The sequence below is a fragment of the Labeo rohita genome, chromosome 7 (genome assembly GCF_022985175.1).
Source record: "Labeo rohita strain BAU-BD-2019 chromosome 7, IGBB_LRoh.1.0, whole genome shotgun sequence".
Classification (NCBI taxonomy): domain Eukaryota; kingdom Metazoa; phylum Chordata; class Actinopteri; order Cypriniformes; family Cyprinidae; genus Labeo; species Labeo rohita.
Genome location: NC_066875.1, coordinates 5,787,752 through 5,812,318, shown reverse-complemented (window position 1 = coordinate 5,812,318; position 24,567 = coordinate 5,787,752). Strand labels below are relative to the sequence as shown.

General features: G+C 34.5%; 1 protein-coding gene across 1 annotated transcript; it reads left to right on the top strand.

Moving 5' to 3' along the window:
• Positions 1-7,978: 7,978 nt before the first annotated feature.
• hnf4b (hepatic nuclear factor 4, beta) lies at positions 7,979-24,160 on the top strand. Its single transcript, XM_051115456.1, has 11 exons — positions 7,979-8,393; positions 8,951-8,959; positions 11,432-11,615; positions 12,823-12,917; positions 15,074-15,177; positions 18,023-18,163; positions 18,262-18,349; positions 18,529-18,681; positions 21,220-21,480; positions 22,168-22,287; positions 23,461-24,160. The coding sequence occupies exons 1-11, from the start codon at positions 8,288-8,290 to the stop codon at positions 23,589-23,591; spliced, it is 1,392 nt and encodes a 463-aa protein (XP_050971413.1). The 5' UTR covers positions 7,979-8,287; the 3' UTR covers positions 23,592-24,160.
• The last annotated feature ends 407 nt before the right edge of the window (positions 24,161-24,567 follow it).

Here is a 24,567-nt window from a genome sequence, read left to right as displayed (position 1 = left end):
ACACTGCTCCTTCTATTACAAAAAAGGAATGCTTTGTACCTGTAAATGTTACGTACTAATACCTACATGTAAACAATGAGACCAGGCTGTAAAAAAAAAATAAAAAAATAAAATAAAATAAAATAAAATAAAAATTTAATTACATTAAAAATTAAATTAAATAAAATATTTGAACTAGTTACACTTTATATTTTACAGTCTACTTTCATTCTACTAACTATAAGTAAGTGACAAATATTTTACATTGTTTAGCTGTGAATACAAAATGTTTACAGTTTAAATGTTTTAGTGTCTTAATTATATGTTTCACCATCAATCAAAACGTATGCTAAAATAAAATAATTTACTTAATTTATTAAAACAAGCATCTTGCCTAAAGTTAGTCAAAGAAGCCATTTCATGATTCTTTTTTGTAAATTCATTTGAAAACATCAAGAAATACTCGATATTCATTTCAGTTAAGACTACAGCTTTTAACAAAGGGGGCTTAGAAAGGTATAATTCAAACTAATTGAACATATAAAATAAAGAGAAACAAGAAAATCAACCTTCTTCATTACGTGGAGGTACTTGAACCCAATCCCCCCTTTTGCAGACCTGAGTAACCCCATCAAAAAGCAAAGTCAACATTAATTGGAAAGAAATTAGGAAACCTTGTCAAAGCTAGTTAATTTTTTATACTTTCTAAACGACAGTGATCACAATAAAACAAGCTGCATTGTTCGCACATCTGCATTTTCCATTTAATCCTTGACTTTCATTGGAGCTGTCTGTAATCCCTCAAACATGACTAATGGGAAACATTAAGTACAAGTTCGGGAACGAGTGGTTTTAATTAAAAGCTGCTTCGTAGAGGCCTTGGATGGCTGGAGTTTTTTTTTATAATTCTTCAGAGAAGCCAGCATGTGTTTTTCCTTTTATTAGCAGTTATGGACATACTCGGTCAGCACAAGGTGTTGCACATTTTCTGCAGAAACTTAAAAGCAAAGCACTGCTATCTAAACCACATTTCTCTTCGACGACGGCTTTCAAGTTTTGGAGAGCGACTAAATAGTGAAGAATGACTGAAATGGAACGCTGATGTAAATGGTGGTGTAAATGGAACGAAGATGGAGCGGAGTTCAAATAGCCATATTTAGAAAATACAACGTCTTGTGGGCGAAATGAAATAAATGGTTAAAACATGCAGAGTGGCACGTCAGATGGATACTGGAGGAAAAAAGAAATAAAACAACAAAAAAAAAAAATCAATTTTACAGCTTCCGACAGAGGAAATAGTTAGGGATCTCCACTGGAATCTTCATGGGAAACATTCATGACCTTGTGCTGACAGCAGTTTGTTCCACCCACATGTAGTGAACTCAAGTTTATAAGAGTTAATGAACACTACTGCCATACTGATTTTCAGTATGAGTGTGTGACACTTTGACCTCACATTTTAAAGGAGAATAGTATGCTGCATATGGGTGTAATCACACAACCAGATCCATTCAGATCATGGCCTCTATACAGCATGTCATGGCCTTAAAATCCAACACAGTGCATATAAAAGAGTATCGTCTTTAACTATGACCTCTTGAGATGTTATTTGATTGTGCTGGATTTGGCTATGAAACTGTTATATGATGATAACTGCATTGTATTTTGTGTTACCTTTTTTAATGTACATATTTTATATACCATATACCATAAGAGACTTTAAAAATGTATATTATCTATATATATAATTTATATAGAAGTACATATTGTTATTATATTATATTATATTATATTATATTAGACAGTTAGCATTATTAATGCTATTATTAGGTTAGCATTAATAATCCCCTATTCATAATTAATACCATTAATAATTAATCATTAATAATAATTAATAACATGTACTACTGTATTTGTATTATTTGAATAATAACTGTGTAAAATACAAACAAATATTACAAATATACACATCCATCAAACGTTTTTGAACAGTAAGATGTTTTTTTAAAGAATTCGATTGTGCTCACCAAGGCTGCATTTATTTGATCCAAAATACAGCAAAAGTAGTAATATTGTGAAATATTTTTACTATTTAAAATAACTGCTTCTATTTGAATATATTTTTTAAAAATATATAATTTATTCCTGTGATCAAAGTAAATTATTCCTGTGATCAATGCCAAATTTTCATAATTTATATAGTTTAATGTACACAATATCTACAGCTATTTTATATTTGTACAATTTTTCCTTCAACTCATGAGTTCAGCAGTGCAGAGAAATGTCATGAACATTATTATTATTATTATTATTATTATTAGTCACCATCATCATCTCTTGCAGTGAGAGTAGTTTAACAGTAATATATTATTAAATTGTATATATATTATATAAATTTATATATTATTATTACATATAGTAATTTTTATATTTTATATAACATTTTATTATTTCATATATAGTTACATTAAAAGAGTATTATTCATAATATTATCAATTAACCTGTATAATGTTACAGTGAGAGTAATATAACATTTCTATATATTATATATAATTACATATACTTTTTAATTGTATATACATACAGTTGTATGCGAAAGTTTGTTAACCCCTTGCAGAATTTTAACAAAATAAGAGAGATCATACAAAATGCATGTTATTTTTCATTTAGTACTGTCCTGAGTAAGATATTTTACATAGAAGATGTTTGTCCAGAAAACAAAAAAATAGCTGAAAGTATTAAATTAACCCCCTTCAAAAGTTTGTGAACCCTTGGTTCTTCATACTGTGTGTGGGTACCTGGATGATCTATGACCCGTTGTTTTGTTTTATGATGGTTGTTCATGAGTCCCTTGTTTCCTCTGAAAAGTTAAACTGAGCACTGTTCTTCAGAAAAATCCTTCAGGTCTAGCAGATTCTTTAGTTTTCCAGCATCTTTTGCATACTTGAACCCTTTCCAGCAGTGATTGTGTGATTTTGATATCCATTTTCTCTCACTGAGGTCAATTGAGGGACTCAAACACAACTATTAAAGAAGGTTCAAACATTCACTGATGCTCCAGAATAAAACAGGATGCATTAAGAGCCAGGGGGTGAAAACTTTTGAACAATGTTCACATTTTTCTTATTTTGTTGAAATATCTTTTTTTTTTCTTTTTTTCTTCAAATTCATATATGTATATTACAATTTTTATATATTGTATATAGTATTTTATTGTTTTATGTATAATTCTGTATTACATGGAGAGAATTTATATTTTTATTATATTAATTAACATATATATTGTTAGTATCAATCATCATCATCAATCATCTCTTGCAGTGAGAGTATGTATAAAGAAGGATGGATATTTTCTTTCTCCATGTCAGCAATCATTTACAAACTAGCTCTATGAACCTTCACTTTGTACTACAGCACATCATCTATGGCTGTACTTCTGGCTCATTCTATAAAATCACTGCTGAAAGTCTCATGTAATCAAATGTAATTACTTCAAGGACATGTTATTTTTGTGTATCTCAAGTCATCATATCAATCCATTGATGTATGCAGGCTCTTTTCTTCATGCGGGTCATGGCACGCTACAGCCTTTGCACTGCAATGCTGTCCATATAATGCTTTTGTCCATCCGCCTGGAATCTTCCCCTTGTGTCCGCTTAGAAATGGCGGACAGTGCTGAACGCTCAGCGTGCTCGTCTGCATCTGAAGACGTCTGGAAAAGCCATCGGTCCGAGCCCGTTTTTGGAGTGTGCGCTCTGAACTGCCTCCCGGACTTGGCGGTGTCCATGACAGGTCCTCTCCTGGTGAGCTTGCTCCCATGATGAATGGCCACCTTTCTATTCTTTATTGCTCCACTAAATCATACAACTGCCATGTGTTTATAACCCATTTTTGCTGCTTTTTTATCCCCCCTCCATTTTTTGGAATTAAACTACAGACGTCTTGTTTTTTTTGTTTTTTTTTTGTTTTGTTTTTTAATAAGGAACATGCAGGTCTAAAAGACATTTTGCATGAAGTTTGCAGGCTTCTAATTCACAAATGCAAAAAACATCTAATAAGCATGTGCTCACGTTCATGGTAAGCTTGCTGTGGATATTAGAGGACCTCAAAAACATGATCGGTCAGTTTCAATACTGAAATGGTAGCAAATAGAAAGCACACAAACCATTAAGTCCCTTCAACTAAAAGTCTTGATGCTCTAACTAATAAAGTGAATATTTGGAGTGGTTCAATTTTGTTGATAATTCAATTGTGCAGCGCTTAATGACTAGATGGTGCAATGCATCATCGTCCTGTATACCACACAGTAATTCTCATTCTACACCTCCTGGTCATGTATTTTTATGCTCAGATTTTTTCCCATTAAGAAACTGCCTTAGTAATGATACAGTGCATTATTTCAGCTATTGCTTTTGCAGAATTAACTGAGGACTGTATGAAATATGTAGCATGGATATGATACATCTCAGTAGTGTAATCATACTTTCTACTGCCTGATTACCTCTAGCTCTGGTCATTCCAGTCGTTTTCATACACGTGAGCAATTATTTCTGTGTGTGTGTATGTGTACTGCATATATAAATACTCTAGATAGATAGACATTATTCTATTCTGACTATCGCTTGTGCAAAATTCCGCAGCATATAGTATATATTTAAAAGCTTGACTTAATTTGGCTCCCCCAAACAAAAGATTTGTAAAAAAAAAAAAAAAGTTTCAGATGCCAGGCTGCTCTGAAGCACCAGAGCCATCATTTATTTATGTTTGGTTAATAGCCCTAGCCGCATTACAGGCAAGGTTGTGACAGCACTGAGCAACAGCCAGGTCCAATTTTGCTGCTCTCCACACTTTACCTTTTCAAACTGCACAGGCACTGACTCTGAAATACAGCTGCTCTCGCCCATCAATCACTCTTCGGTCCACACATGCAGACAGGTAGAGCTGCCTCTAGTGCACCTGTGAGGAGTAAATTCTGGTGCACTGACAGAGCCTTACACTGGCTCTATACGCATTCAGATTTAAGACAGGTGAGCCACTTATGTTAGTCACTTAAGGCATAGAATAGAGCGCTGCAATATGAACCTTTGGTATCTGCCTTTGGTAGACTTTCTCTTTTTGTAATGGTAAGACATGTTTCATGCTGTTTCTCCATAAAGAGCTGCATATGGTTTTACGTCTGGCATTTGTTCTGTGAGTGCTCTTCAAAAAATGTGAGGTATTGATGTATACTCTGTACTTTGTCTCCACCTAGTGATCATATGCAAAACCATTTCCATTACTTGAATAAAATAAAATAAAATAAAATAAAATAAAATAAAATAAAATATTCTGAAAAAAAAAAAAATCCCAGAATTACCAATACTAATAATGTACTAATAAATAATCAGAATATTTTTAAAAACTGATTAGTCATGCAAATATCCTTGAATTCCAACTGCTTTTATTTTTCAATATGAAGCAGCAATAATTTTCTTGGGGGCCATGGCACACTCGCTGCTCAGCTGTGCTGTGACTGACAGGTTTTTATGAGCTATCAGTCATCTAAAGCGTGGTCTGTGTGTGTTATCGTGTGTTGGGGGAGGTCTGACCCACGGCCTAGCCTGACATTTAGAGAAGGAGCGATGCTCACCGAGGAAATCCCATTACAGCAAAGCATGATGGATCTTTTTCTTCTAAAAAAGTAATATGCAGCCTGACATATAATTTGTCATAATTTGTAAAAAAAATAAAATGACTACATTCAGTCTTACTGCTTTTTCTTTTTCTTTTATAATCGGTTCTCTACTTTAAATAGCTTTTATTGTTATTGAGCTAAATACTGGCATGGAAAAGACTTCTAATATTATTAGAATTTTAGTAATATATTTGTAAGCTGTCATCTGTGGTGAATTATTTTCATTTCGTGAACGGACTGAATAGAAAAAAAACATAAGCATACATCTAAACAAACAAACATACAAAAAGTTGGAAACCAAACAATATTACATAATATGCATATAAACTCAATGGTGCAACACAATGAACATGACTGCATCTGCTGCATATTGTTAAGATTTGATCCAAAATGTGCATTAATATGGATGTGTGTAGGATGAAAAGAAAACACATAAAAGGAGTAAAACAAAAGATTAAAGAGATAGTTCACCCAAAAATTAAAATTACCCCATGATTTACTCACCCCATACATCACAACATATATGCACTGAATTAAAAATGGTGATTTTATTGTCCTCAAAATCCATAAGATGTAATCTCTAGCCACTTTATTTTCAGTGATTTTTGAGAAAACAAGCCCAAAGTTGTTTATAATAAGCTGACCTGGCAACACTGGTTGCATGTCACTTCACACCAAAATGGTTTCTTAAAGAGATAGTTCACCCAAAAATATAAAAAAACCTACCACATGATTTACTCACCCTCAAGCCATCCTAGGTGTATATGACTTTCTTCTTTCAGATGGATACAACTGGAGTTATATTTAAAAATGTCCTGGCTCTTCCAAGCTTTATAATGGCAGTGAATGGGTGTTAAGATTTCGAAGTCTAATAAAGCACATCCACCCATCATAAAAAGTACTCCACATAGTTCTGGGGGTTAATAAAGGCCTTCTGAAGTGAATCGTTTGTGTAAGAAAAATATTTAAAACTTTATAAACTGTAATCTCTAGCTTCCGCTAATTGTCATACGTGCATTCACGAAAGAGTTGTGCTCCAGCGGATGTATGGACATAGGCATAGCGTAAATTCCAGTGGGAACATGCTAATCTCATGAGAACCCAGTTTTGTTTAAAGCAAAGAAAAAACCTATGGATATTTTTCTTACACAAACACATCAATTCACTTTAGAAGGCCTTGTGGAGTACTTTTTATGATGGATTTATGCACTTTATTGGACTTCAAAATCTCAACATTATAAAGCTTGGAAGAGACAGGACATTTTTAAATATGACTCTGCTTATTATAAGCAACTTTGGACTTGTTTTCTTAAGAAATCATTAAAAATTTCTGAAAATAAAGTGTCTAGAGTTTACATATCTTAATATTTTTGAGGACAATATCACCATTTTTAATTCAGTGCATAAATGTTATGATGAGATGGTCATTTGGTGCTTGAATAACGTACTAGGGAAGTTGAAGGGTAGTAGAAATGGTTCAACGAATGAAAACGAGTAACAGTTTGGCAGAACATTATAGAAAATTTTAACAAAATATATATAGAGGGTTCCCTATGCAGACTGCATAATATGTTTATGTCCCACCACCCAAAACCAGGATTCTCAAACCGGGTAAATATGCTTATTTTGATCTTTTTCAGACCAGGTCACTTATGTCTCTAGAAAAACATGGCAACACTGACAGCAGCTACTGTATGAAATAAGACCAACAGATAACTAAAGAAATTTTAAAAACTGAATAAAGAAACTTGCAGAACTTACTGACTAACCCTTTAAGGATTCAGATAGTTTTGGGGGGTACTCAACAGCTTTCTTGTTGACTGTGTTGATAGCTAATACCATTCTGTGGTGAAAGAACTCAAGTTGATCTTATTGTATCACTTCAAATGTGATACAATTTGAATGTGGCAAAAGAGAAGGAATGTAACGCAACAGCATGTTATCATGCTGCCTTTGATCAATAGCACCGTTGACCTGATAGCAAATATACCAAAAGGGCAAAGTTTGAAAATAAAAGCTACTGGCTGTTCTCTTGAAGAAAGAAGATGGGCATTCAGCCACCAAAACACCTCTCAAACTTTTTAAAAAATTCACACTATGTTCACACTACAAATGTTTGATCTTGCTGTAGGCCTCAGCGCTACTCATGGCCTCAGGCCTTAAGGTGCCTCCTCTGAAATAAAGCAAATCAAAGCAATGCTGTGCTGTTGTTACTGAACAATAAATATGAGCTTGATGTTATTTCCCACTGAAGAGTGAGTCATGTTTACCTGATCCAGATCCCTCCCCTTTATGATTCCCTCTCCACTGATAAGAGAACAGCAAACACATAGACATTTGGCAAAATCTCAGCCTCTCTATCAGTCTAGCTCTGATGAGTCTTGGACATTAATTACTGTATCCTCAGTTCCTGGCTGCAGACAATGTATGGCAGAACAACGATCCTTATGTGATTCCACCATTTGAAATCCATTGGCAGGAAAGGGCAGAGTAATAGATCCAGGAGCGGACTGATATGCTGAGGCTGAAGTGTTTACAATCTCGGATGGACTTAACAGGCCGCTGAGTGAAACACTGGTGAGCTTTACGGTGTGCTGTTGATTCTCTGATACAGGCCGAATCCCGATTTTACTATGAAGATCTCTGGGACTTCACTTGACCTGGGTGCAACAGACTATGGAATAACCCTGGACCCCACATTCACCATGTTGGAGTTTGACAGTCTACGTGTTCTCCCCTGTACAAACAGGTAAGTTTAACCTTTGGTCTACTGACTCATTACCCAGTTATTGACGCAAAAAGACAGTAATGATTTCTGAAGACAAGCGTCATGAATGTTGTTGTATGCTTGAAGATCCTGCTGAAAAAAAAACTGCTTTTTAGATTAACTGGCCTACCTAGTTAACAAAAATACATTCTAAAAATGTTTTGTTAATGTTATAAAAATGTTATTTCCAAACATTCTATAAATGTTCCAAATGTACAGTAATTTTAATATTTAAAAAAACATTTTAAAGAATGTTAAGAGAACATTCCATTTTATCATTTTGCAAACATTATGGGAACCATACTTTTAAATGCTCTCTAACATTCTGAACCAACTAGTATATAAACGAACATTCTATTAATGTTACTGTTTGTTAATAATTTTGAGAGAACCTTGATAAACCATTAAAGTTCTGAGAACGTAGTTAATGCTGGTTAGTGTTGGTGAACCAGCTTAGCCATATTAACCAGCATGATCTTTCTAATGAATCTGGTTGACTAAAAAATTGTGGCTAGTTAGGGTGGTTGAGTACAGACAAGTCAAACGAAAAGGATATTGTACTGTTTGTATTTTTGGTTTACATGATCGAATCTTGATGTAAAAGTCAAATTATCTAATATTTTCATCATTTTCTGTTTAATTTTTTCTGCAATTTTTTTCATACCACATGACTTTAATTTGTCTACGGTAGGAAATTTACAAAATATCTTCATGGAACATGATCTTTACTTAATATCCTAATTATTTTTGGCATAAAAGAAAAATCTATGCAATGCATTTTTGGCTATTTCTACAAATATACCCATTCTACTTAAGACTGGTTTTGTGTTCCAGGGTCACATATAAACATATAAAAAGAGCATAATTCTTTTAATGTGACACTGAGACATTTGTCTCAGCCTGACAGTCTTGAAATGAAATGGAAATAAATTGATAGATAAAACAAACAAAGAGTGTCACGTCATTGACCTAGTTAACAATCCCACAGAGGCAGTAGCATCCCATTCTCCAGCCCAGCTTCCAAAACACAATTTATGCTGTTGACCAGCAAAGTTGGTCTTTTCAGCAGGGGAGGCTTGTTTAAATATGATTGATATTGCATTTGAGTTGCATATACACTACATGCACGGTTGAGTTAAAACATAAACACAAAGATAAATGTTTAAAGGCGGTCTGTCAGCAGTTTGTATGCATGTCTGCTGCCAATGAACATGGAGAACTGCAATGCAAGCCAAGCAGAGCATGTGTTTAACCACTCTCGTTTTTAAACTCTTCCATACTTGAGTGTTTAGGCCATTTGCTCACTGAGCAGGGCACTAAAAGGTAACTTCACAATGACATTAGTTCCTATAGCATGAGATGCTGCTATTTCAATTACTGTCTGGTCATAAGAGGACTTTTCAAAAGCCTATGCGCCCCACTTCAACCTGTTCCTGCTTTCCATTATAATCTCATTTTCTTTAATCATTAGAAGCGCTGCTGATTCAGACATACTGGATCCATCTTACCAAAGCACACATGCGTGGGTGCCAGAAGCATTGTAGACTCTTAATATAATATAACTGCCCTTTGAACCCAGAGGCGTTCTGTATGTTAGAGCATATTACCTCTCTGAGTGGCTTTAAAGTGCTGAGTGTATTATTTGCATACATTAGGCTTTATTCCTGCGTCGCCTAAGTGAAGATGTGACGTTCGCTGGCTTGAGATGCAAACTGGTGGCAATCAAATTCAGAGTGCAATTTAATGCAACACATGAGGGAATTGAATTAAATTTTAGCTAACACTGCGAAATTACCTGGGAAATAGCAGTAGACGGAGTCTTTTCACTGACCTGTTTAATTAAATGGAGTTTCTCTTTCGCAAAGTAATAAGTACAGACACTCTGACGCCGAGCGGATATAATCCACTGGGTGATTGGACACATTTCCTCCACTGAGTTAGAATTGCAATGATTTACGTCAGGGATTTGCAACAGGGGGACTGATGTTAATTTTTTCTCAATTGTATTTTATATGGGGAAAAAATAGTTTTAAATGTAGCATTAAATCACTTGCTTACCAATGGATCCTCTGCAGTGAATGGGTGCCGTCAGAATGAGAGTCCAAACTGCTGATAAATACATCACCACAATCCACAAGTAATCCACACCACTCCAGTCCATCAATTAACAAGCTGCAAATTAATCATTAAGATGTTTTTAACTATAAACTGTTGCTTCTTGCTAAAAGGGGATGGACTTTTTTGCTTGAGGCTGTGTTATTATGGATGATTGATTATGGATTATGGCCAGACTGTTTAAATTTAAAATGCCTTCATGATGGTAATGATGATTATTGATAAAATGTTCTAAATTAACTTTTATTTTGCAAGTATGCATTAAATTACAAATGTATGCTTAATAGAGAAGTTCACTTCCAGAACAAAAATTTACAGATAATTTGTTGTAATCCAATATATTCATGTCTTTCTTTCTTCAGTCGATGAGAAATTATGTTTCTTGAGGAAAACATTTTAGGATTTATCTCCACTGAGTGGACTTCAGTTGTGCCCTCAAGTTTGAACTTCCAAAATGCAGTTTCCATGCAGTTTCAAAGTGCTCTAAACGATCCCAGCCGAGGAAGAACATCTAGCGACACGATCTGTCATTTTCGAAACAAATTGACAATTTATATACTTTTTATCCCAACGCTCCTATTGTCTATTCTCTGTGATGCGCAAGCGAACTCTGTGTAATACAGCTTTTTTTTGTAAAGGGCGTTTCAACTTCTTTCCACTTCTTTCAGCTTTGCATCACAGGAATAAATATTATTTTTAATTGTATAATGTTTCACAATATTGCTGATTTTACAGAATTTTTTATCAATGAAATGCTATCTTGATGATCATAAGATACTTCTTTCAAAAATATTTTAAAAATCTTACTGACTCCAAATTTTTGAATAGTGGAATATCTACATTGTCAGAGTTACAGATGTCAAATTCTGTTTTGTTCATTCTTTTTCCAATGAAGAGCCACTAATACCAGGCCACGCACCTGCATCAGTACCAGTGGCTGCACCGCAGCAGATCAGCGTGAATCTCTGCGCTATCTGTGCAGACAGGGCTACAGGGAAGCATTATGGTGCGTCCAGCTGCGATGGCTGCAAGGGCTTCTTCAGAAGGAGTGTACGCAAGAACCATGCCTACACATGCAGGTGAGAACTCACCATCAGATTCACACCTATCCACAATATGTGGCCCTGGACCACAAAACCAGTCATAATTGTCCATTTTTTGAAATTGAGATTAATATATTGTCTGGAAGCTGAATAAATAAGCTTTCCATTGATATATGGTTTGTTAGGACAGGACAATATTTGACCAAGATACAACTATCACCTTTAAAGTTGTCCAAATGAAGCTCTTAGCAATGCATATTACTAATTAAAAATTAAGTTTTGATATATTTATGATGGGAAATCTACAAAATGTCTTCATGGAACACAATCTTTACTTAATATCCAAATGATTTTTGCATAAAAGAAACTTCAATAATTTTGACCCATATAATCTATTTTTGACTATTGCTACATATATATCCATGCTACTTAAGACTGGTTTTGTAGTTCAGGGTCATAAATGTCCTTATCATACTTAGAATTCCTTATTAATTAATCTCTAAACATGCTAGTATGAATTACTTTCAGATGCTGTTTGTTAATTAATATGCATTGAAATCACAATGAAAGCCAATGTAGGTTCCCATGAGAAGCGGCAATGAATAAAACATCGGAATTAAACTAAAGTAACATTAACTAAAATATTTTTGTTGATTTATATAAAGCTGAAATAAAAATAACAAATTAAATTAAAACATTTAGAAATTCTACCTTTGCAACTAATTGAAATGAAAGATGAAGCACTAAAACTGAAAATAAATAAAAGCTAAAACTTACTAAACATATAAAATTCAATTTAAGAAAATATAAAAATAAAAAAGCTAATTCAAAACCTTAATAATAATACTAAAAATAACTTAAACTATTTAATTAATTAAACTATTTAATGCAATTTACAAAAAACAGTTAGCATTTTTTTATATTTTATATGTATTTTATAGTATTATTAATAATGCAACCAATAAAAAATGTATTCTATATACGTATACAATCCTGTACAATATCACAGGTCAGTTTGTACATGAGAAATGTTATTTCACATTTCCACTGGATACACATATTGTCTTTGTGGCAGAAGCCCATCTATAAATGATCACAAAGTCTGTGTCCTATAAAAAAAAAAATCTGTGATCTGTGACCACCTTCATCAGAATGTGTAAGAGCATGACCTGAAGTGTTTCATTGGATCTCTTCAAATGTGAGAATTATAGTCGCCTATGTATTTCTGTCTCTGTGTGCGAAGGTTCAGCAGGCAGTGTGTGGTGGACAAAGACAAAAGGAATCAATGTCGATATTGCAGACTTCGAAAGTGCTTCCGAGCCGGCATGAGGAAAGAAGGTAAAAGCATGAGTCCATTTCATTTTAGTTTATGAAGCAGAGTTTAAAGTGTTTCTTCAAGGTCGCAGATCTGGACTAGGCCTGCATATAAACTAATTGAGTTATTGGACTTATCCCAATACTTATGAATGTCTGCATCTCACTCTGAACAGCTGGTTGAGCTCAAACTATTACAGTAAGGCAATTCCCAAAACCATCATATAAATTTTAATATACTCTCAAGGTGAAAAGCAAAGAAACAATATAAAGTATCTGGGCCAATGATTAAAACTTTATAAAGGGATTGTTCTGAGCCAAGAGTCCAAGACATCCTGTCAAATATTGTTTTATAGATGCACCTTTCACAGTGTCCTTTCCATCTATAGAATAGAGCATGTGCATTCAGTAGGATAAGTAGCACATGCCTCCAGAGATAAAGTAATATTGAATTAATAATAATGCCACAAAGAGACTCAGGTGTAGGTACTATCAATGTCTCTTTAAAGTCGTAGTTTTCTTTGAGTAAGATGCACCTGTAGCTTTTTTCACTTTCTACAGCTTGTCAGTGAGACTCGATGATTTGGTTGAAAATGTTGCATATTGTCTCAGGTTTGTGCACATAAATCAAATTGTACTTATATCCACTTTAATATAATAATACTGATATTGAAGAAAAGTGTACAATTAACCGTCTAAATGCTACTTGCCCTTGTGAAAATGAAAGTACACATTAGCATATTTAAAAATAATTATTACAGAAATAATACACTTTAAAACAACATTTGCAAACAAGTAAGTGTGAACTAAATGTAATGCTTTCAAACGCTTAATTGCATGTTAATGGCAATTAAATGAAAATGTATTATAATCTAAATTTTATTATATTACAGTTAGCTGAATGTTTTTGTCCACTTAAGTAGCACTTAATAATAGTATATATTTATATATATATATATATTTATATGCAATTTCATAATTACTTCTATTATATTTGAAAAAATAGTTAAAGTGTAGTAACAAGCATTGGTAAATTAAATTGGCAAATCCAGCGTTATGGATGAGACATTTTGCGTTATGGATGTGACATATGAATGCTTAGAGAATGTATGTGTTACCAATATACTGAATCATCTGTTTATATTTTAATAAACCATTGTTGATCTAAACATCAGAAAAATATCAGTTTATGCACAAGTTTTCTATGCTAAAAAAGGGAAATAATCATGCATTATAGAGGTGACAAAAAAGGGCACCGTTTTTGAGAGACTACATACAAATGCACAAACCAGACACAATAATACCCAACAAATAGAGAAGTGATGGCTCTTCACAGAACATATAATTGTTACTTAATTTAAATTTTGATTTGTCTATTTATGAGGAATATGTAGTGTTATGGATGTGACAAGCCTGAAAATACCACTTACCAGACTAAGGAAAATCATGCACTAAACGTTAAAAAAAAAAAAAAAATTATTTAAAAACTTTAAGAGAGACCTCACATGGATATTTGAAACACCAAATGTTGACATTTGTGCTATCAGTATAGTAAAAACCTTTGGTAAAAACTTTATTTTTCATATTAAGGTTGACCTTTGCATGGAATTACCCTAAACTAAAATGTACTTTAATGTCATTTCTATTTAAGCTTGTATGTCATGTATTTAAAAGTTCTTGTAATTACACCTTTGTAGTGATGAAACTGCAAAAAAAAAAAAAAAAAAAAAAATTAATATTAAATGTAATATCAAATAACACACTGCGGTTAAAATTATAATAATGTGCTTTAGTATGTTTTTCAGCTACTTCTTTAAAGCACAACACAATTATTAAAACAATGATTTTAAACGTACTTCAAAGTAACATTTTTAACTTGGCATTACTTTTTAAAGGTGTACTAAGTGTTTTAAGAAACAGTCCAATTTTATTTTTAAAAATGGTGCTTTTGAAATTTAAAGTGTACTACAAGTACACATTTAGTACAATTAAGCACACTTTTTTTACAAGGGTGTCACACTGTGGCAATAACTGTGTAGAAACCTTAATATTTTAAATAATTTTTACTATTCTTAATCAAAGTGCATCCACTGGCTAGACTGTTATCTGTTTTCTATAAGGATGCACATTAGTTAAATTGATATTTTTATTTTTAATCAATTTATGTTTGTGTCTCGTAGCTGTTCAGAATGAGCGTGACCGTATCAGCTGTCGTAGAGAAGGTCAAGGCGTTGGGACTCTCACCATTGATGTGCTGATGCAGGCAGAGGCTTGCACTCATCAGGTGAGCTTACTTTCAAAACATCAATACACTTTAAGAGTAAACAGTACAGTGAGACAACTATTAGGGGACATTTGACCTCAAATGGCTTAAATTGGTTTAATCTTCATGTTGTGTTCAGGTCATTTTGACCCAGAAAGGGTTATCTTTTCCCAAAAATGCTATTTAGAGCATTGGAGTAAAACATACTAACTTTGTTCACACAGGGTATGACCAGATTAATACATACAGTAGTCAGCTTTTAAAGTGGATTAAAAAAGTTAATCAAAATGGGTATTGTTTTGGTTTTAGGACAACTTTGATGAAAGGTTTTCTTCATACACTTCAAATGCTGACTACTATAAATAAATAAATCATTTTTGTACTTTTTTGGGCATTTTGGAGATTCAGAAATGGCCAACTTACAAAACATTGTTTCTATGACTGATTGGTCAACTTATCCCCCATATGCAGGTCAGGTATGTTTTGAAGCATAGCAGCTGGTTTAAGCTAGTCCTTAGTTGGTCATGAGCTGGTTTAAGCTGAGCTGGTCCTGAGCAGCAGTTACTTAGGACCAACATAGGACCAGTACATGACCATCTTCAACCAGCTCATGACCATCTAAGGACCAGCTCAAACCAGCTGCCTTGCTTCAAAACATACCTAACCAGCATATGCTGTTTTTCAGCAGGGATAGACCTTGATTTTTGAGTGAAACTTACCCACGAATAAATCCTTTTTCACTCAAAACTATGACAGATCAGTTTAAAACAGAAGTACAAAACCTGTGGTAATTGAACGAAAACAAGTTCAAATTAAAGCTGCAAGCAGCCTTGAAAGTGCCCTCAGGCTCACCACCACCCAGTGGCTTTTGGAAAACAGCGAACAGTGGGCAAAATGGATTTAAAGTGGTAAATATAAAAGGAATATGTCAAAGTGATTTACTTGTGCCATAGTTCCTGCTACCAGGTGGTGGCGCTATGGCTATATCTGGATATTGGCATGTAGATGTCTTTAGGCCAGCGCTGTTTGGTGCAGATTGAACAGGGTATGCTTGAGTTAGTGCAAAGCATGACATATCCTGTTGCCAACAGGTGGCGCAATGATAATAACTGAATATTGGCCTTTAGATGTCCTCAGGCCAGGACTCCAGAACGTGTGAAGTTTGGGGCAGATCGGACATTGTATGGCTAAGCTACAACACCTTCTATTCCCATGGCGAAACATCAAACTTTGTCAGGCTGCCACGAACACGCCATTAAATGAAAACTCAAGATCTTCGCAATTTAACATTGCAAATGCCTTTGGATAAGACTGGCCAAATAAAATGTCTATAAATCTCTGTGAGGAGTTCCTGTTGCCCCAGCAGGTGGCGCTATGACTATAACTGAATGTGGTCATGGGCATGTAGATCTATTCAGGTCAGGAGTCTTATCAAATGTGAATTTTGGTACAGATTGGATATTGTATGCCTGAATTATAACAACTTCCTTTTTCATGGCGAAACATCGAAATTTGTCAGGCCGCCATGGACACGCCCTTCAACAAACACTTAAGATCTTCGCAACTTGACGCCACAAAGGGCTTTAGATTACACTGATCAAATTTGATATTTATGTGTTTAAATCTCTAGGATTTGTTTGTTTAAATACAAGCTGAAAAGTGGCAAAAAAAGGCACAAAACTTGCAGAGAAAATTCAAAATAACAGACTTCCTGTTGGGTTTCAGTCTTTGTACTGAGGGACTTTTTTGTATTGGTGTATTACATATGTCTACCGAATTTCAGGTCAGGAGTCTTATCAAACGTGAATTTTGGTGCAGATTAGACATTGTATGCCTGAATTATAGCAGCTTCCTTTTCACGGCGAAACACTGAAGTTGTTGTCCGGCCACCACGGAAACACCTTTCAATGGAAATTCAAGATCTTCACATTTTAACATCACAAAGGGCTTCAGATTACACAGACCAAATTTGGTGTTAATCTGTTTAAATGTCTAGGCAGAGTTTGTTTAAATACAATGCCTAAAAATGGCAAAAAACAGCACAAAACTTGCAGAGAAAATTCAAAATAACAGACTTCATGTTCGGTTTCAGACTTTGTACTGAGGGACTTTTTTGTAGGTATTGGTGTGTTACATGTGTCTACCAAATTCGGTACACGTATGTGAAACATAGCTCGAGGGGCACTTCGTTAAAATTTTATAGGTGGCGTTATTGAGATATTTTGCCACACCCATATCTGAAACCCATATCAGATGTAAATTTTTACCACTTTTGGCATGTGTGCAAAGTTTCATGAGAATCATTTTGGAGAAGCAGAAGAAGAATCTGAGCAATTCAAAAAGGGTCCTTGTACCATCGGTGCTTGGGCCCTAAAGATCTAATGCAAGTTGGTCATTTTTGACAAAACAAGCATGAAAATAAGATAAAACTTCTAAAAATCAAGATATCTATTTTTATCACCTTCAACAAGTGTACTGTACAGTCTTGGATATTACATTAAAAATGTTTAGAACCACCACACAAAATCACTTTCTAAAACCTTCACCCTCTCTGCTTCTCTCTGGTGGAATGAGCTGCCAACCTCTATTTGAACTACTTAACCATCACACAACTTTCAAGAAACACACTGAAAACACATTCCACAACCTTTAATCAATGCACTTGCTAAACAAAACAGAAAATCCTCTTCTTTGAATTTCTCTTCTGCGTTAGCTTTCTCCTAATCTAGCTTTCTAATAAACATGCAAATACTGCTCACTCTTAGACAAATTGCTTATTCTCCTCTATTGTCACTTTGGATAAAGGCATCTGGTAGAAGCATAAATGCAAATGTAACTAAACTACTTCAACTACTGCCCCCTGCAGAACCCCTCCCAGAGGGACATCAACACCAAGAAGATAGCCGGCGTGGGTGACGTGTGTGAATCCATGAAACAGCAGCTCCTGCTCCTAGTGGAATGGGCCAAACGCATTCCTGAATTCTGTGAGCTCTCGGTGGATGACAGGGTAGGCCTGTTCCTGACCGTGTTTGTGTGATCATGAGCTGTCACTTCCTGTCTGTGGCAGGCACTGAGTGTGTTGTGTTGATGTGTTCGTTTGTGCAGGTGGCACTGTTAAGAGCTCACTCCGCTGAGCACCTCATCTTAGGCGTGGCACGACGTTCGCTGCCCTACAATGACATCATCCTGCTGGGTGAGTGAGTGGCTGGATTGGGTTCGCTTCAAAATGGGCCAGTCCTGTTATGCACCACATTTTCATGATGTAAACATATTGTATGTATTTAATAAATGATTAAAATACATTAACGTACTATTTATTTACTGTATGACTCGAATGTGACAATTACTATATTTAATACTATATTTGTACAGGTAACGACTTCATCATTCCTGTCCGAGGCACTGAGCAGGAGATGTCCAAGGTAGCAACTCGTATCCTGGAAGAGCTGGTGAGACCTCTGAAAGAGCTGAACATCACAGACACTGAATTTGTCTGTCTCAAAACCATCGTCTTCTTCGCCCCAGGTTAGTCAGGGATCATCGCTGTGTTCCCAGTCAAACTCTCTGTCTGTGCCAGGAGCGTCTGCACTTGTTCCTGGCACTCTTTGGTTGTACTGTCTCCTTTGGTGTCATGATGTTTTATGGGGATCTATTAATATCTGGGACGTGCTGGCGTGGACTGTTGAGTTCTAGACTTTCCTACCTGCTGGCCTGCAGGTCTGATTATAAGAGTGGAGCCACGTTGGTCAGTAGGATTTGCTTTGTTTAATTTACTTGGTTTCAGCAGAGGTTGGCTATTTTTGTCCCCATGTGCTATATATATTCAAAAATCTTGTTTAACATATATGTGTTGGGGTAAATATAAATATGCAGAATTTAAATAGATATTAGCCCAAAACTATATTTGCTAAAATATATTGCAAAATATGTTTATGTTTAAGTTTTTGTCTTTTTTAAATATTTTTGTATATTTAAAAAAATATATTTATTTATTTATTTATTTAAAGCATTTAAAAATATAATTTTCCCTCCATACACTTTCAATACAAGAAAATACATTAAGATATGTCACATTTGAAGAAAAACTTTATGTCGGAAGAAACACATTAAACATTACACAAAAACACAAAACAAAGACACAAACACAAAAAATTGTGAGGAACGTTCCACACAATTAATGTTAATTAATTAATTAACATTACTCAATCATTATAAATCTAGTTTTCATTTTGGCATATGAAGGTAGAAACTACATGTATTTCAATAGTATATTTAATTTCCAAAATATATTTAATTGAGCTTTACTGTTTACAAAATATATTTAGCATATATTTTTACAGATTTTTTTTTTAATAATGCTAACATAGTAACATGTTAATCGTATAACAACATGCTAGTTATTTAATATTCATGCTAACAACATGCTACTAACTTGCTAATCATGCTAAAAACATGCCAATAACATGACAATGATGCTAGCAACATGCTATAAAAGTTAACCATGTTAAAACATGCTAATAACTTAATAATGCTAACAACAGTCTAGTAACTTGCTAATCATGCTAGCAACATGCTAGTAACATTGCAATTATGCTAACAATATGCTAGTAACATGTTAACCATGTTAAAACATGTTAGTAGCTTGCAAGTCATGCTAACAACATGCTATCAACTTGCTAATCATGGTAGCAACATATTAGTTATATGCCAATCATGCTAGCAACATGCCAGTAACAAGTTAACCATGTTAAAACATGTTAGTAACTTAAACATGCTAACAACATGCTAATCATGTTTACATGTTAGTAAGATACTAATCATGTTAAAACATGCTAGTAACTTGTTAATCATGTTAAAAACATGCTAGTAACTTGTTAATCATACTAACAACATGCTAGTGACATGCTAATCATGTTAGCAAAATGTTAACTATATGCTAATCATGCTAGAAACATGCTAGTAACTTGTTAATCATGCTATAAACATGCTAGTAACTTGTTAATAATGCTAACAACATGCTCGTAACATGCTAATCATGTTTGAAATATGTTAATCACGGTAAAAAAAACATGCAATCAATGTGCTAATCATGTTAGAAACATTGTAACAACATGCTAACATGTTTATCATTCTAGCAGCATGCTAACTATATGCTAATCATGGCAAATATTTACTAGTAACTTTGGCTAGAAACATGCCAGTAACTTGTTAATCATGTTAACAACATGTTAGTAACATGCTATTCATGCTAGAGACAATCTAGCAATATCTATCTAATCCAGGGAAAGGCAAACCCTGGTGAAAAAACCAGCATATGCTGGTAGGTATGTTTTGATGCTGGTTTAAGCTGTTCCTTTGCTGGTTTATGCTGGTCCTTGACCAGCAACATGACCAGCAAAAACCAGCAAATAACCAGCACAAACCAGCAAAGGACCAGCTTAAACCAGCATCAAAACCTACCTAACCAGCATTCCAGCATCAAAACATACCTACCAGCATATGCTGTTTTTTTCACCAGGGAACTTTCAGGCTAGGCTTTCTCAAGCCAACGTAGAATTCAAAAATATATTTAATTGAGCTTTACTGTTTACAGCATATATTTAGCATATATTTTTGGCCAGTTTTATACATTTTCATACATTTTCTTGAAATTTAAATTGCAAATTATTTTATATAGTATATGTTACCTGTGTAACTAATTTTACCTAAACAAAAAGATGTAGAAAAAGATGTAGAAAATATTTTCACTCAGACATTGGTAGTAAGTTTAGTAAAAAAAAATACAAAGAAATGTGAAGTAATGTATTGAATTAAAACAAAACAAAAAATTTAGCTCCCCCCCCCCGCCCATTCGTCTGTCCAAAGAGTTTAAAAATCTGTCTGAGATTGTTTCTTATTAAATGGCAAATATACATTTTCACAGAAGTGCTGACAGACATGCAAATATAAATCTCAGTTATCCAATCCATGCACGTAATGACAAATGTAATCTCAGCTAATCTTGATACATCTCTGAGTGGACTTTGTTTTCCACCATGTCACTGAACCCGGTCTGTGTTTCAGACTGTCCTGGCCTGCAGTTTGCTCAGGCAGTGCGCCGACTGCGATTCCAGGCCCAGGTGCTGCTGGACGAGGCCACGAGCGAGCAGCGAGGCCGGTTTGGGGAGCTGTTGTTGTTGCTGACCACACTCCAGAGTGTGGCCTGGCAGATGGTGGAGCAGCTGCAGCTGATGCGTCTCCTGGGCAAAGCCAATGTGGACAGCCTGCTGATGGAGATGCTCCTGGGAGAAGCAAGCAGAGGATCTGAAGCACTGCCAGCCTCAGGTATAAAACCAAATGTGAAAATCACAAATGAGATCTCAATTATTTCTCCTAGTCAGCCATGAGATTAAATGGCAAGCAAATTAAGACATTGCTGAAGTCTTGCGCTTCCCAGAGTTTCCTCCTCACTCAGACTCTGCAATTCAATATCAAGGATCTCTTAATCATTTTATGAAATGATTATATTCTCATTAAATTTTTAAGAATAAGAAGTGCACTTCACTTGTAGTGTACTTCAATTAAAACAAAAAAAAAAAACCTTTTTACTGTAAGTCAGAAATTGTCTCTCCTTTATGTTTATTTCTCTCAAGAAATTTTAGGAGGAACATCCAATCAAAATTCAATCAAAAGTCTAAGATAGCTGCGAATTCATTAAACTCTCCTGAACTATAAAATGTTCCTCTGTGTTGCCATACTGCTGATTTAGGATCAGTATATAAACTCTTGGATTTAGGTGAGCAGTTAATGTAGACTTTCTCCAGCATAAACTTCAGTGAACTCAGAGCTGGTTAAGATTCCATAGGAGATCTGGGTCCAGAGTCCATCTGTCTCAGTCTAAGCTCCCGGGCTTAAGATAAGGCCCACCATTAGTTCTCTGAGGGAATGGAGGCTCTTTCTGACTTACCTGCAGTTAAAGTATGAACCGGCTGAAAATGAAATAAAACAGTAACTTTTTTTGCCTTTCTGTAGAGTCAAATCCTGAGCCACTTATATTCACCACAGCTGCAGAGTCTGTCCTCTCCAGAGGAATACTGACGGAGCATATCCCAATGCCTAACTTCACATCCGTGATCCTTCCTGTACCCTCCTGTGAGTATCGCAAGCACAAGTAGTCGAACTGTGAATCCTATAAAGTTTAAAGGCATAGTTCACCCAAAAATCAGCATTCTATGTCATACCAAACCTTTGTACCTCCATGGAACATAAAAAAAGATGTTTTGCATGATGTCCATGCTGCTGTTTTCCATATGATGAAAGCAGTGACTAGGAGCTTCTTGAGCCAAACAGTCAAAACTGTAACAAGATATACCATAGATGAAACAAAGTTTAGAAAAATTCCATGTTTAATTCATTGATTCTTGCAGCGTATATGTAATTGCTTGTGAAAAAATGAAAATTGTTTCAAAGTAAATCCTGCACCAAGTCCAGTATACCGGTAATATACTGTTTCATGGGTGTTTTACCTGTTTTTTGAATTACTGCATTGTCTTCAAGCGTTAAAGGAAATGTCCGCAAAGGTTCTGGCCGATAATTAACAGTACTTTATCTATTCTCTACTGATGCTTTTCCTAGAGTGCATAAAATTAGTCCATATGACCCATGAACTATAGACATATAAGTCAAATAAAGCCATATGATAAGTATAAGGAAGTATAAAGCTTGAAAAGCTGAAATCTTGAACTTTGGCTGGTGGTCATTATATATGCCCAATTCTAGTTTCTGATTGATAGATAGATAGATAGATAGATAAATAAATAAATAAATATAATACATGCATACATACATACATAGAAATTAAGTGATGGAATTCTGATATATAGGCACATACTCTGCCTTCTTATATTATTAAAATACTTTATTATTAAAATACATTTTTAAGTACTTTTTATCTCACAATAACTTTTTTATATCACACAATTTAGAATTTTTTTATCAGAATTCTGAATTTACTTTTCCCTATTTTGCCTTTTTTCTTGGAATTCTGAGTTCACATCCTGAATTCAGTTTTTTTTGTTTTTGTTTTTTTTTCAGAATTGTTTATATCTCACAATTTTAAGTTTGTATAATCTGTCCCTAACCAAAAAAAGTGTTTTGCAATACAATATAAAAACAAAAAGTACATTGTACTTATTTTTTGCTGTAAGTACATAGTAGTTAAGGCCACCTTTATTGCATTTTTCACACATAGTTTCAAAGCATCTTCATTACTTCAGTATTTGCATTATTAATGTCACTTTTATCATTCTGACCTTTTGAATGCAGCAGCTCTGTCTGAAGATCCCCTGCTACCCACACACACCAGCCCTGAGGTCTTCACACATGGACAAGCAGCAGACATGCCAAGAGAAATGTCCAGCAGTCTCGCCATGCCCACTGTCCACACGTGCCTTTAACCACATGTATAAAGGTCCTCAGTTAAACAGACATGAATAACTTTATATACAGTACTTATGACCTCTGCTGATAAACACACGAAACTGAGGACAAGGAGTCATTATATTTTACATATATGAGTAATGCTTAATAAGTGTTAAAATCTAACAGTGTTGAAATTTTAATGCGAGTGAAAAATTAACACAATAAAAAACCTCCATGCAGTATATAAATATTTTTTTTTTTATTGAGATCACTGGTAAATGATTGCCTAATTTATTGGATGGTGACATGGCAGGGCGCATGCATAAACCTTACAATTCAACAACTCTCATGGGTTCATGGTTCAATCAGATACCAGATGTCAAACACATGAGGGTTGGTCTGCCTTAAACAGGGCTGCTTGATTTTTTTTTTAGTTTTTCTTTCCATTTGAATATATCATAGTGATTTTCTGTAGGCCTTCATTGTTTTGTTATCATATCATACACTGTAGAAAATGATTTTTGTCGTTGTTTGTTGTTGTAAATAAAACAGATAATTGGAGTAGGTTTTACAAGAAAATAAAATTTCACATTTCTATGTATTATTTGCCATTTCTTTGTAATTATTTGTGAAATTTACAAGCAGCTTCTGAGTGAAAATTGTTTAAAAGAAAAAACTTTTTTTTTTCTCATTGCATCATATGTTTGTTTCTATCAGGCCTATTTTAAAAAAATTGCATGTTTTTCAGTTAATGTTAGATTTAGTTTTTAGTGATTTTTTTTTTTAGAAAGGAAACCCGGCTATGACGATGCAAGCTAGAATAAATTCGACCAGTACATGTAGAAAAATGCTCACCAGAGGGCGCCAAATGCTTATTATTATTATTCAAGAGGATGCTTTCCCCGTGTCAGGAAGAGCGATTATTTTTCTTGACTTATTTTTCCAGTAATATGCATTTAGAACAAGTCATACTAGAACAAACTGTGGAAAAAAATATCCCATTTAAACAAA

Excerpts from the sequence above, each read along its gene's own strand:
- hnf4b (XM_051115456.1), top strand. The coding sequence starts at position 8,288 with ATGAAGATCTCTGGGACTTCACTTGACCTGGGTGCAACAGACTATGGA. Across the intron at positions 12,918-15,073 it reads AGCCGGCATGAGGAAAGAAG|CTGTTCAGAATGAGCGTGAC; the intron begins GTAAAAGCATGA and ends TGTGTCTCGTAG. Across the intron at positions 18,350-18,528 it reads CAATGACATCATCCTGCTGG|GTAACGACTTCATCATTCCT; the intron begins GTGAGTGAGTGG and ends ATATTTGTACAG.